The sequence below is a fragment of the Olea europaea genome, unplaced genomic scaffold (genome assembly GCF_002742605.1).
Source record: "Olea europaea var. sylvestris unplaced genomic scaffold, O_europaea_v1 scaffold2183, whole genome shotgun sequence".
In the NCBI taxonomy this organism is placed as follows: Eukaryota; Viridiplantae; Streptophyta; class Magnoliopsida; order Lamiales; family Oleaceae; genus Olea; species Olea europaea.
The window spans coordinates 83,571-97,067 of NW_019239836.1; the positions used below are offsets into that span (position 1 = coordinate 83,571).

A 13,497-nucleotide genomic window follows, 5' to 3' on the forward strand; every position below is an offset into this window, starting at 1 on the left:
GGGACTTTGTCTCAAGAGGTTTGTCCCTTACACAATCATCTGACCCCTTTTAATTATTAGCGACTAACCCGCGCGAAACAATTTGGCACGCCCGGTGGGACAGTGGTGTTAGGTGTTGAAAGTACAAAAAGGGAAACAATATGCCTCAGAGATCCGATAAGAAAGCAGCAAGTCAGGGAGGAATCCAGTCTGTAATCGAGCGATATGAGGAGCAGCATGCCTCTCCACGAGCAGATGGACAAAATCAGAGCAGTAACAGTCGTTATGAACCAATGAAGGAGTTGAGTCCTCGAACCATGCGTGCATTACTTGGAGAACTCACACAAGACGTCGTTGAACAGGTAAATCTTCGAAGTATTCATAATATGGAAAGATTTACACAAAATGGGAATGTACACTATGACAACATGGCCAAACAACTAAAGATGTTGAACGAAACGATGAATAAGTTAGTAGGCCAAATATGTCAACCGGCTATACCACTTACAAATCACTTTCAGACTAGGACGATCGTGGGACATAATCCCTCGGTCCTAAATCTGAGTCAAGGGGTAGAACCGCTTTCTGGTCCATCTACTTCAAACCAAGGAGGTACTACAGTGCCAAATCAAAGCAATGATAGTGGTATGCCTAACCTGGGGGGTAATCCAAACGTGAGAGATAATGTCCTAAATAATGGACAGAATATTCCACGTGATAACGAAAGAGTAGATGTTCAGGCTAATGGTAATGGCCCTAATCATGGTAATTTTGTTGCCAATCAAGGACCAAACATTAGGCCTCATGCGAACCAACCGGTTAACCAACCTGTAGGAATTCCATATGACCCCAATGTCATGTTGAGGAACCAGATTATGGAAATCCTACAGGATCAGATGGCTTTTGGGGTGCGTCCCGTCATTAGGCCGACGTACACAAAGCCATACCCTGATTGGGTAGACCAAGCATATCCATGGCCTAGAGGATACAAAGTGCCAGAATTCTCACTGTTTACCGGTTTAGGAGAGGTGTCTACTCTAGAACATATAGGGCGGTTCACATTGCAAAGTGGTGATGTAACCGATTACCATAAAATGAGACTTTTCCCTAGTTCGTTAACAGGAGTAGCTTTCTCCTGGTTCATCAACTTGCCAGCGAACTCTGTTCAAACATGGCAACAATTGGAACAGTTGTTTCACGCTCAATTTTATAAAATTGAGTCTGAAGTCACTTTGGCCGATTTGGCGAATTTACGTCAAATGCCAAATGAATGGGCAGAAAGTTTTCTCCAAAGGTTCAAGACAGCAAGAAGCAAGTGTTTTGTACCTCTACCCGAAAAAGAATTTGTCAAGATCGCTCAAGGCTGCTTGAGCTTCAATTTAAAAAAGAAGTTCCAGGACAAAGAGTTCCCTGATCTTTTCCAGTTGAGTGCGAACGTGATTAGGTATGACGAATTGGTCAAAGGGGATACATATACTTATCCCATAATGGCCAAGCCTAGACCATCGGGCAGAGATGAGCCCATAAAGGATGGAAACATAAAGGCTAGAACGTTCTCGTTCGACGTGACCAAAGCTGACCTTATATTCGATAAATTATAAAGGGATAAGTAGATAAAGTTGAGCACAAACTGCCAAACCCGAAACAAATTAAGGGTAAAAAATATTGTAAGTGGCATAATGCATGGCCACATTTGACTAACAATTGCTTGATTTTTCGTCATGTATTGCAGGATGCCATTGAATCAGGACGAATTACGTTCGATGATAAGAAAAAGATGGCAGTGGACGAGAATCCTTTCCCACAGCCACTTGGAGTAAACATGGTAAAATCTGGATTCAAGAATAAGTTACCAAAATTCAAACTGGTCGTAGATGACGGAGAAGAAGATCCTAGGCCACATCCCAGCGTCTTTGAACGAATCAAGGAAAAAGAACCAAAAAAGGACGAAGACGTCCTGTGTACAAGGTGTAAAAGAGAAGTAAATGGAAACACGGAGAAACCAGGGACATGGCAACATCCTCATCGCCCTGCCTTCTTCCCAAACATTCAGCCTGGTAGAGGGCGAGGTACATCATTCTATAGAGGACCACCTTTTGAAAGGCAGTTCAGACCAGCAGATACTGAAAGAACATTTAGGCCGCAACCTCGCCGGCCAAATGTATGGCATTCATTCCAGTACAGTGCAGGAAGGGCAATACCCTTCGATGAGATGACTAGGACCCAACAAAGGCGTTTCCAACGAAACTACGGACGGATGATGAGGCAGCAACAAGGAATGACATATCCTAAAGCGACTATATTACTCAAGGTAGCCAATCAAAATGTCCTCAAGAATAGTGAAGAGACCGGTACAGATGAATCAATGAAAGAACTGCCAGAAACTTCTTCTGGGAGATCAAAGCTTGAGCGGGACAGAAGGGATGAAGAAGATCCAGATCAGCCCCTTGCTATCCAATTCAGTACGTTGCCTCCTGTTGTGGCCAATAATTACCTACTGGCCAATGAATTCAAGAATAAGAAAAAGGAAGAAGAGAGGGAAGATAACGAAGGAGAAGCTTGCGTGTTGGTATGTGAAGAAGGCCAGACTTCTGGAGAGGCCTACAACGACGAGGAGGACGATGGGATGACATACATTGAAGAAGAAATCGACCTAGATGCAGAAAGGAAAAAGAGAGGAGTATCGCGCAACACTCTGTTTAAGCAACTACATCAAAAGGGAGTTCGCGAAGTAGACTTATTGGGGGAGCCATCTGGGCGTCCTTTCGATTTCTACGTACTGTACGGGACACCCAAAAGGAAGAAGAGAGTGCCTCGCTCTGAAAAGTATGGGTCACCTCCAAGAATAATGCCTCCTCCCATAGGTTGGATAACTGATGAGGAAGCATTAGAAAAAAGTAAGAAGGAAGTTCAGGGGACAGAGGATCAGCGTGACATACTGCACGTCGACTTATCACAGGGGGATAATTCGACAGAAAACAAGTAAGAGGTAGAAATAGAGGCTGTCGAAAAGGTTATTTTTAAACGGCCAGCCATGAAATTGATTAAACACTTGAGGCCGTTATACGTTAAAGCTCTAGTTAACGGCGTCCCAGTGGCAAAAGTGCTTGTCGACAATGAAGCAGCTATAAACACCATTCCATCTAGGATGATGAGAAAGTTCGCAAAAATAGAGGGTGACATGATTCCTACAGAAGTCATCCTCACTAGCTTCAATGGAGGAGCAACTTCAGCTAAGGGAGTTATGCCATTAGACATAAATATAGGTACGACTACTAGGACCACTGTCTTCTTTGTAATAGATGGTCCTACTAGTTACAACGTGCTCCTAGGAAGAGATTGGATACACGGAAGTCGCTGTATACCCTCGTCCCTCCATCAATGCCTGATTTTTTGGAATGACAAAGGCGAAGCAGAGGTGGTACAGGCCGATCATAGGCCTTTTGTCGCGGAAGCAAACTCGATGGAAAAGTTCATGTACGAAGGAAACTATGGACCTGTCAGAGTAGTACAAGACGGGGAAGAAACTCAGGTCGTCGCACAAAGCAAGTTGGCAGTATTCGAGTTAGAGCAAAGCCTTGGCCGAGAAGTCAACAAAGTGGACTGTTTGGAAGATGAAGTACTTACAAGAGAACTGGACGACGAAGTGATGCGGATTACCAAACCTGGATACGCTCAAGCACAAGACCCTCTGATCAAAGTAAATATTGGCGATGAAGGAGAAGATCACCCAACGTTCATCAGCCAGATGCTCGACCAAGAGGTTAGTAACAAATTAATCGCTTTGTTAAAAGAGTACAAAGATTGTTTTGCTTGGGAATATGATCAAATGCCTGGTTTAGATAGAGATTTGGTGGAACACAGGTTACCAACTAAGCCTAATTTTAAACCTCATAGGCAATCTCCTAGGCGTTTCGCTCCTAATGTACTCCCTGAGATTAAGAAAGAGATAGAGCGATTATTGAAAGCAGGTTTTATAAGAACAGCCAGATATGTTGAATGATTGTCGAATATTGTGCCAGTACTAAAAAAGAATGGTAAACTAAGGGTGTGTATAGACTTTAGGAATTTAAACATAGTTACACCCAAAGATGAATATCCAATGCCCACGGTGGATTCTTTAGTAGATTCAACTGCCGGACATGTCATGTATTCTTTCATGGATGGGTATTCAGGATACAATCAAATTTATATAGTTGAAGAAGACATACACAAAACTGCCTTTAGATGCCCTGGGCCTCTAGGATGTTTTGAATGGGTGGTTATGCCTTTCAGCCTAAAAAATGCAGGGGCAACTTATCAAAGGGCGATGAATTTAATCTTTCATGATATGATAGGCAAGTTTGTTGAGGTGTATGTAGACGACATAGTAGTCAAGTCCATTAAAGAAGAGGACCATTTCGAACAGTTAAGATGTTCGTTTGAACGAATGAGGCAATATAAGCTAAAGTTGAATCCCTTGAAGTGTGCATTTGGTGTTAATGCAGGGAACTTTCTTGGTTTCTTAGTACACAAGAGAGGGATTGAACTTGATAAAAATAAAGCGAAGGCTATCATAGAAGCCAAATCATCTAGCAATAAAAAGGAGTTGCAAAGGTTTCTAGGCCAAGAAAATTTTTTAAGACGCTTTATTTCTAACTGTGCAGGGCGAACTAAAGTCTTTTCGCCGCTATTAAAGCTGAAAAATCAGGACGAATTCGTCTGAAAAGAAGAACATCAAAAGGCTTTTGAAAGGTTGAAGACATATCTATCAAGTCCACCAGTGTTGGTGTCACCAATCCAAGGACGGCCAATGAAAGTGTATGTATCGGCTGAAAAGGAATCAATAGCTAGAATGGTCGCACAGGAAGACCAATTTGGTGAAGAAAGGGCAATTTACTACTTAAGTAGACGGTTAACGAAATGTGAATGTAATTACTCTGCTATTGAAAAATTATGTATTGCATTGTATTTCACATGTACAAAATTAAGGGCTTATTTACGGCCCGTAACCGTTTATTTAATTTCTAAAGTAAATTTAGTTGAGTATATGTTCTCGCGCCCTATTTTACACCAAATGGTAGGCCTTTGGACACTAGCTTTATCAGAGTTTGAAATACAATATATACCTCAAAAGGCAGTCAAAAATCAGGCTTTGGCTAACTTTCTAGCCGATCATCCATGCCTTGACATGCCTGAAGAAATCGAACTAGAAATCAATTCGTTCGAGTTAAAACCTTGGGTGTTGTATTTCGATGGGTCAAAAACCTCTAAAGGTGCAGGAGTAGGAGTAGCATTGATTAATCCTTTAGGGATTTGCTACAAGTTTGCATTCACCTTAGACAGAATGTGCACCAACAATCAGGCCGAATATGAAGCCTTAATTGTAGGCCTAGAACTAATGATAGATATGGGAGTAAGAAATGTGATCGTTAGGGGTGATTCTCAATTGGTGATACATCAATTGATCGGTGATTTTAAATGCCAAAGTGATTCCATTATAAGTCAATATGAGATCGTCCAAGAATTATTAGAGGAATTCGATCAAGTAGAACTTCAATGCGTTAATAGGATATATAACGACGTGGTAAATGAGTTAGCCCAAATTGCTTCAGGGTACTCAAAGGTCTTGAATTGGAAGTCTACTTGTGAGTATGGAACCATATTGCCCGTAACTCAAAGAAGGGTGAGAAAAATTGAACTTCACTGTATACAAGATGGAGATGCAGTGGATTGGAGAACAGAGATTAAAGGGTTCCTTAAAGAACCTAATGGAGGGATTAGTAGGAAAACGAAGCTTTTCAGGGTTACGTAGTAAGGAAGCAAAAGATGAACAGTGAATCGTGAAAGAGATGTAAAAAATATGAGGCGTGGTTTGGTAGCAGTGAAATGACGTGTTTGGGGTTTATAAGGGTTTGCAAAACGACGCACCTTTTCAAGTTATAGAAGAAAACAATGATTGAAATTCTTGGGAATTTCGAATGTTGCTGGAAACACAAAGTGAATATGGCAAAATTCAATAATTATTATTAATTCTGCCATATTGGGGGGTAATTGTTGACACATAAAAATTCAGCCCAAATTGAACAGCCCAAGGAGTGAAGCCCAATTGGAGGATCCCCAAATCAGATAGCTCAAAGAACGAAGCCCAATCGAACAAATCAAGATGAATGCCCAAATAAGGAGGCCCAAGAATGCGGTAACGCCATCGCCCAAGTTTGCAAGTCGCCCAGGATCTGAACGAATAGAGTGTCATACGGTCGCCCAGAACTGTTACTCTATTCTCGCCCAAACCTTCAAGTCGCCCAAGGTATCAATGAATATAACGCGTCTTGGTTATCAAGAAATGCAGTTATCAAAGCAGTTGTTAAAGCAGCCCTATCACGTTCCACGATTCAAGGAATTCAATCGAAAGTGGTTGAACGATAAAAGGTAATGGCAGCAGTTGAAAGGCAGTTTTCATGACAAAATGGCCACTACGAAGAAAGTGGGTAGTTATAGGACGATCAAGCAATTTTTAGAGTGGTTAATCACAAAGAGATCGTCTATGAAGTATAAAAGGGAGAAAGGACATAGAAAAAAGGGACCGAATCCAAAACTCTCGAACAGAGAATATGTAATTTTCATTTCCTTAGCTTTTAGACTTAAACACTTTTCTTTCAGTAACTCGTGTACTTGCGCCCCTTGGACGCACGTTGTTTTTCATTTCCAATTGTAAAGTCATCGCTAATAAAAGAACACCCATTTTTGGGACTTTGTCTCAAGAGGTTTGTCCCTTACACAATCGTCTGACCCCTTTTAATTGTAAGCGACTAACCCGCGCGAAACAGTCACATAAAAATTCAGGTCGCATATTCAGGTCACAGGTTTTAGTGATTAGGTCACATACCAATACACATTTCACTGCTGATCACAGATCAATGTTATAATTCATCATCATAAGTTTACTGATTATAGGTATTCATGTGATGCAGGTGGTCGACGAATTGAAGAATTATTTCAAAGAGCAGATATCTGATCTACAGTCTGAGAATCGGTTGCTAAGCAAACTGCTCAAGTCAATGCAGTCACAGGTGTCATCTTTAAAGTCTGATCAGTAAAGGAAACTGAAGCTGCTAGTTCGTATGCAAGGTAAAATTCGTACTGACATGTTGGACATCAAAGCACACATGCAGTGTATGTCTGATTATGTGACTACATTGATATCTAGTTCAATGGAAGAAATTATGAAAAAATTCAGAGAGAACGCAGGACCAGGAATTGTTGTAGGATCTAGACCAACATGCGAAGTCAGTACCCCAACTGTGATTGCCTCTTATATGTCTGTTACCACAAACCGTTTGATATACACTTCTCATCAAATGTATTTTTGTTCTGATTTTCAGGCTGCAAAAGTCGAACGAAGTGTTAATTCGAAAGGCAAAACGAAGGTTGACTCTGTGTGTGCAGTTGAATTTCCATGTTCTATTGAACCTCCATCTTTTGATCTCGGTCTTGGATTCACACAACCAAGCCAGATTGTTGCAAAAACATCTAAGAAAGTTGAAGTGCAAGTGGAATCTGTCATATCCGATGTTTTAAAGGACACGGAATGTTTTCAGCAAGAGGTATCAAAAAATTTATGTATTTTTTTTATTAATGCATGTCACATATTAAAAAACACATTTTATTATGCAGCACTCACCTGAGGCTGCACCAAGTTCTGGATGGCCGGTGAAGAGGGCTCTAAAGCCAGCTAAAGCACTTCAGTCCCCTTATGTTGCCGACGAAATGAAACAAATGAAATCTTCAGGAAACATAGTGGTCTTCGAACACTACAATCAGAATGTACAAGATGCAGATGTTGCTGACTTTCAAAATTGGTTTCAAAGAGGATACAAACCGCATAACAAGTACGAAATTGTTGTCCTATTTTCATAATGTTCCAAATAATGATTCGTACTTCTCATTTGCAGGAAGAAGTTCAATGATAAAGATGATGTCATCCGTCCACCTTTTTCCATTGGTCAGTACTTGGTGGGAAACAAGACATGGTGGTACGAACTTGTATCCAGGGAAGTGTTGTTGACTAGTTCGGTAAGTTACTACACAAAAGTACCAGTTCTAAAGGGTATGTCACAGTACAGGTCACATTAGTCACAGTTTTTTGTATACTGGTCACACAGAGCATGGGTCACAGATTACACGAGCAGTAGGTCACAGATGATATGTAGGTCACAGATCACGTGAACAGTAAGTCATGGCTGATGCCTGAGTCACAAATCACACGAACAGTAGGTCACAATTCGCGCTGGAGAGGAAAACACATATCTGCAGGTGCAACAGTATAGCACACGTCTTTATTACGTCCGGGTTCAGTTATTGATTGGTCACTAACTACAAATTGTAGTGATCACACATTCTAGTCGAGTCACACATCAAATTAACAGCTTATTGCATCGTGTTTTCTGGTGCATATATGGTTTCTAAATTGTTTATTGTACTTTCATCTCTATAGCATATGGACGTGTGCTTCTATTATATACGTCAACTGGCAAGAAGTGCGAGAGATTTCAAATTTGTAGCTACCACAACGGACTCGTTGTTCCAGGCCAAGCTCAAGCACATGTATCCTAGTTTCAAGGATGATGCAAATGTTCTTGTCACGGATGATAGTCTGATTGACGATATTATCGGTGCACGAATTCCATTGAGCACTCCATGGGCTGAAGTCGACCTTGTGTTTATCCCACTTCTGCCTACCAACAAAGCACATTGGATGCTTGGAGTGTTGGACATAAAGGCACATACGTTGCATTTATTGAATTCGTCCAGGAAGACATACAATGATATCAAAGTCCATACTGGAATTGAACCCTTTGTCAGCATGCTTCCGCATCTCATGAAATGTGTTGAAATATGGAAAAAAGATTCCATGGAGTTGAATGTGGATTTTGATTTCTCTCTTCCCCAACAGAAAAATGGGTAAGTTTTTTTCCCTCTACTAACAGTTAAGCATATTATAACATGCTGGATTTCATAGCTAATAGTCTGTTTTTTGCGTTCCTAGACATGATTGTGGCATTTATGTGGTCAAGTACGCCGAGTACCTGTTACATGACGATATAGGATCCATGCCCATGAAGTTTGATGCGAGGAGAGCTCGGTTGGATGTAGCTTCACTGTTGTTCAAACATCGCGAAATCGGGAAGACTAGAAAGCCGGTGCAGCCTACTGGTGGGGAAAGCATTGTTTTAGAGTGATAGTGCAATTAGAAGTAACATGTTGTAATAGATGGAAACATTGTCTCGTGTTTTGGAAATTCATTTGTAATGACAACGCAATTCTTACTTTTGTCTGTCTATATCAAAAAGTTCATTAATGTTTGGGGACTTTACTACAATGTTGTTTCAGAAGTTCCACTATATATCATATTTTGCTATATTGACAACTTATCGAGGACAAAGTCTCAAAATTTAATGGTTACCTGCAGTTTTTAGGATTATCACAGGTCACCAATTTTTAGGATTATCTGCAGTTCACAGGTCACTGGTTTGTGTAATTTGGTCATAGGTCAATTCCCATTGTCACAGGTCACTGCACCCTGGTCACAAGTCACAGGTCACTGGTTACCTGCAATTTTTAGGATTATCACAGGTCACCAGTTTTTAGGATTATCTGCAGTTCACAGGTCACTGGTTTGTGTAATTTGGTCACAGGTCAATTCCCATTGTTAAGGTCACTGCACCCTGGTCACAGGTCACTGGTTACCTGCAGTTTTTAGGATTATCACAGGTCACCAGTTTTTAGGATTATCTGCAGTTCACAGGTCACTGGTTTGTGTAATTTGGTCACAAGTCAATTCCCATTGTTAAGGTCACTGCACCCTGGTCACAGTTCACATGTTACCTGCAGTTTTTAGGATTATCACAGGTCATCAGTTTTTAGGATTATCTGCAGTTCACAGGTCACTGGTTTGTGTAATTTGGTCACAGGTCAATTCCCATTGTCACAGGTCACTGCATCCTGGTCACAAGTCATTGTATATTGTTCACAGGTCATGAAGAATTATCACAAGTCATTCCAATCTAGTTACAGGTCATTGAAGATTTGTTACAGATCATTTCATACTTTTGTCACAGCTAATTGTAACTGAACCACTTCACAGTTGATTGCACAGGGGTCACAGGTCACTGCATTCTGGTCACAGATCATTTTATATTGGTCACAAGTCACTGCATTCTGGTCACATGTCATTAATAATGATCATAGTTAATGCATACTAGTCACATGTTATTGTAGAATGATCACAGATCATTAATATGTGTTATCCAATGTTGTGCATCCTACGTTTACAAAAAATCAATGAATGAAAAAACGAGGAAATTATAAAAAATATATCAATATGTATTTCCAGTCTTCATCCTCTTACTCTCTTTATTCTTGTTGCTTTGACTCAACGGAACTAAGCTGCTGCATGTTCTACGATTGTGACCACTTTCACCACACCGACCGCATTTGACGATTATGTTTTCCTCATACGTTGGTCTGAATCTCTTCTCGGTAGGCCTTCCACAACTTCGCTTTTGATTAGGTGCAATTATAACTATGTCATGGACATCATTTGGCACTATCCATTCAGCTGGATTTCCTACCGAAAAAATGGTTTCTTGGTATGCATTTCTGAATGCTTCACTTGTGTAGTAGTAGGAGCAGTATTCATATGGATCCATCTTCATACTCGCAAACACAGCCAAAGCATGTGGACAAGGTAGTTGATCAACTTGAAGCATCCTACATGTGCATGTCCGACTTTCTATATCAACAACGAAGGAGGAACTTTCACCGCTAATTGAGAACATTGCCTGATTAATAGGGGAAACCAACAGTTATAGACTCAAGTTATGGGCATAACAAGTCACGTAATTAAAAAGTAGGACACAGATGAAATTGCATGTCATGTAGTTATATATAATATTGCACAAATATTACTGAAACACAACGGTACAGATCACAGCAGAAGTCACAGCACATGTCACCGATCAGTTCAGGTAAGTCACAGATTATAGATTAGGTACAGTAATCAAGTTTACCCTCAAGTTTCTCATATCTGTACTCATTTCCCTCATCTTCTTCTCATACTTAATTGACAAGGTTGTAAAAGTGCCTTGGGCGTCCTCCTTGTGTCTACAGAACCAAGATTGTAGAATTTGTCTCAATGACTCCAACAAAGCCAGAATAGGGTAGTTCTTGGCAGACTTTGTGACCGCATTAACCGACTCCACAATATTCGATGTCATTGTGGAGTACCGGTTTGAAGGTATGTGGAAACGTGACCATCTTTTAGGTCCAACTTCGTCCTACAAACAAAAATATGGAAATGTGTATCATATAGTGTACAGTACCATGTTAAACGTATTTATGTGAATATCATCATAGGACAACGTATAGTATAGTACCAAATAACCCCTTATCTTCTCATTATTCGAGCCGAGTTGTTGTATGTAATATTCATATTCCAATAGTGTGTAGGCACGAACAGCTGCATTGAATGCTTGTGTTATGTTTTGTCCTGATCTCCCGTACCGTGATTTTAGATTTTGTAGTAGATGGTATGAACATATCCCGTGACATGCTCCCGGATACACATTTTCAATCGCCTTTTTGATGCTGTTGTGACGATCCGACATGAAGCACAAACTGTCTCTATCCCCATATGCTTTTCTCAACTGTCTAAAAAATCATGTCCAGGAGCTATCATTCTCGTTATCCCCAATCCCGAAAGCAAGTACATAAATGTTGTTATTTGCATCTTGTGTACATGCCGTGAATAAGGTGCCACCATAGTGTCCATTTAGATAGGTGCCATCAACCACAACAACTGGCCTACAATGTTTCCATCCCCGTATAGATGCACCTAGTGCCATGAAGCAATATTTTAACCTATTGTGACCATCAATTTCTAGACTTGTGACTGATTTAGGATTTGTTTGTTGTAGCACAGAAAAAAGGCTGGTATCTTATTGAATGAATCAGTTGGATCACCCCTAAGCACTTTCAGAGTTTCCTCTCGAGATCGCCAAGCTTGGCTATAATTCAAAGATACTCCATATGCATGCAGCATGACGTTACGTATATCATTCGGTGCGTATTGTGCACGATGATGTGTACTTGTACTTAATGTAAGTTGACACAACTGTCTTCGTTACTTGCTTATGAGTACTGAGTACAATATTTGAAGCACATATGTGACCTTCTGCAATGTGTCTGATTTTAAACATATCTGTTCTGGCTAATTTCGATGCTCTACATATCCAATTACACTCATCACGTGAACATTTTACAAGATAGGCTTTCTTATCGGACCGAACAACCACGTACTCAAACATGTTTTGGATTGCATAAAATGACAAGCTCAATTTCATTATCTCCTTATTACGGAAGACTCTTCCTTCCTCTACCTCCCTAGCATCTGCCACCGCCACAACTGTGACCTCATGCTCAAGATTGTCACTAGATGGATCCATTATTGCTCCACATATGTCTGATGACATATCTGTTAATGAAAACCCATGTTCGTTCGATTGAACATCAACTGATAGCGCAATAGGCTGTTTTTCGATATCTGCAGTTGTCACCTCGATGTGAATTGGATATTTTGCAGGGTCACGACTCATATCCTTTAAAACCATGTAAGATAAGACATTCTCGTCACTTTTGATTGCTATTGAAAGCAGATCACTGTCCAAGACATACTTCATTGTCACAGCAACTTTTGCAAGGTCAAAGCTAAACTCTTTCATAACTGTGTCGACAAGCCTCAAATACTTGCAACTACGATCAATTAACACCAGTGACATTTGTGATCCATTCAACAGACACACGTGAATTAACCCCATTTTCTGCAAAATTAGCAAAAACATGATCAGTCTAACATCCAAATATATGTTAAATCTAATTGCAAATGGGTCAAAATTACGTTAATGGTCAAATGTCACAACAAACATATCTCGAATCACAAGTATCATTGTCACGTATTGAATACATACAAAATTAAATCACAATTACATGCAATAACCAGTCACAGTAACTAAGTATAGATCTGTTGCATATGATTGGATTCAAACAAGAGCATCAGTATCATAAAACACAGATTCAAACACGTCACATATTTCGAGACACAAACACCCATGCATACTGAATGCATGAGGTTATATCTTGTATCCAGGGTCACATGTTTTTCGTAACGGTCACAACAGTTTCGAATAGCAATGTCTGATATTCATGATCACAGTTCTGTCAAAAATCACATTTTTGATCAATCGAAGCTTGTCTAGCGTGAATAAACGACAAATTATAATGAATAAATCGCAATTACACACCTGATCAATTTAATTACACGCCTGAATAATGTAATCAGTGACTATTCGAGACAATGTGTTTTAATCCGACGTCATACGACCAGCGACTGCAATTTGTGACCAGAATTCGGTTTCACCGTCACTTCCGCAAGAGCCGACAGTAATTGGATGTATTTTCAGATCTTCTGGCTATTGGAAT

The 13,497-nt window shown here is 40.2% G+C and overlaps 1 protein-coding gene across 1 annotated transcript; it reads right to left on the reverse strand.

Annotated features, from left to right (window-relative positions):
- Positions 1-10,337: 10,337 nt before the first annotated feature.
- On the reverse strand, positions 10,338-10,971 carry LOC111380690. Its single transcript, XM_023004321.1, has 2 exons — positions 10,930-10,971; positions 10,338-10,802 (listed from the first exon to the last, which is right to left on the reverse strand). Exons 1-2 carry the CDS (start codon positions 10,969-10,971, stop codon positions 10,338-10,340), a joined length of 507 nt encoding a protein of 168 aa, XP_022860089.1.
- Positions 10,972-13,497: the final 2,526 nt, after the last annotated feature.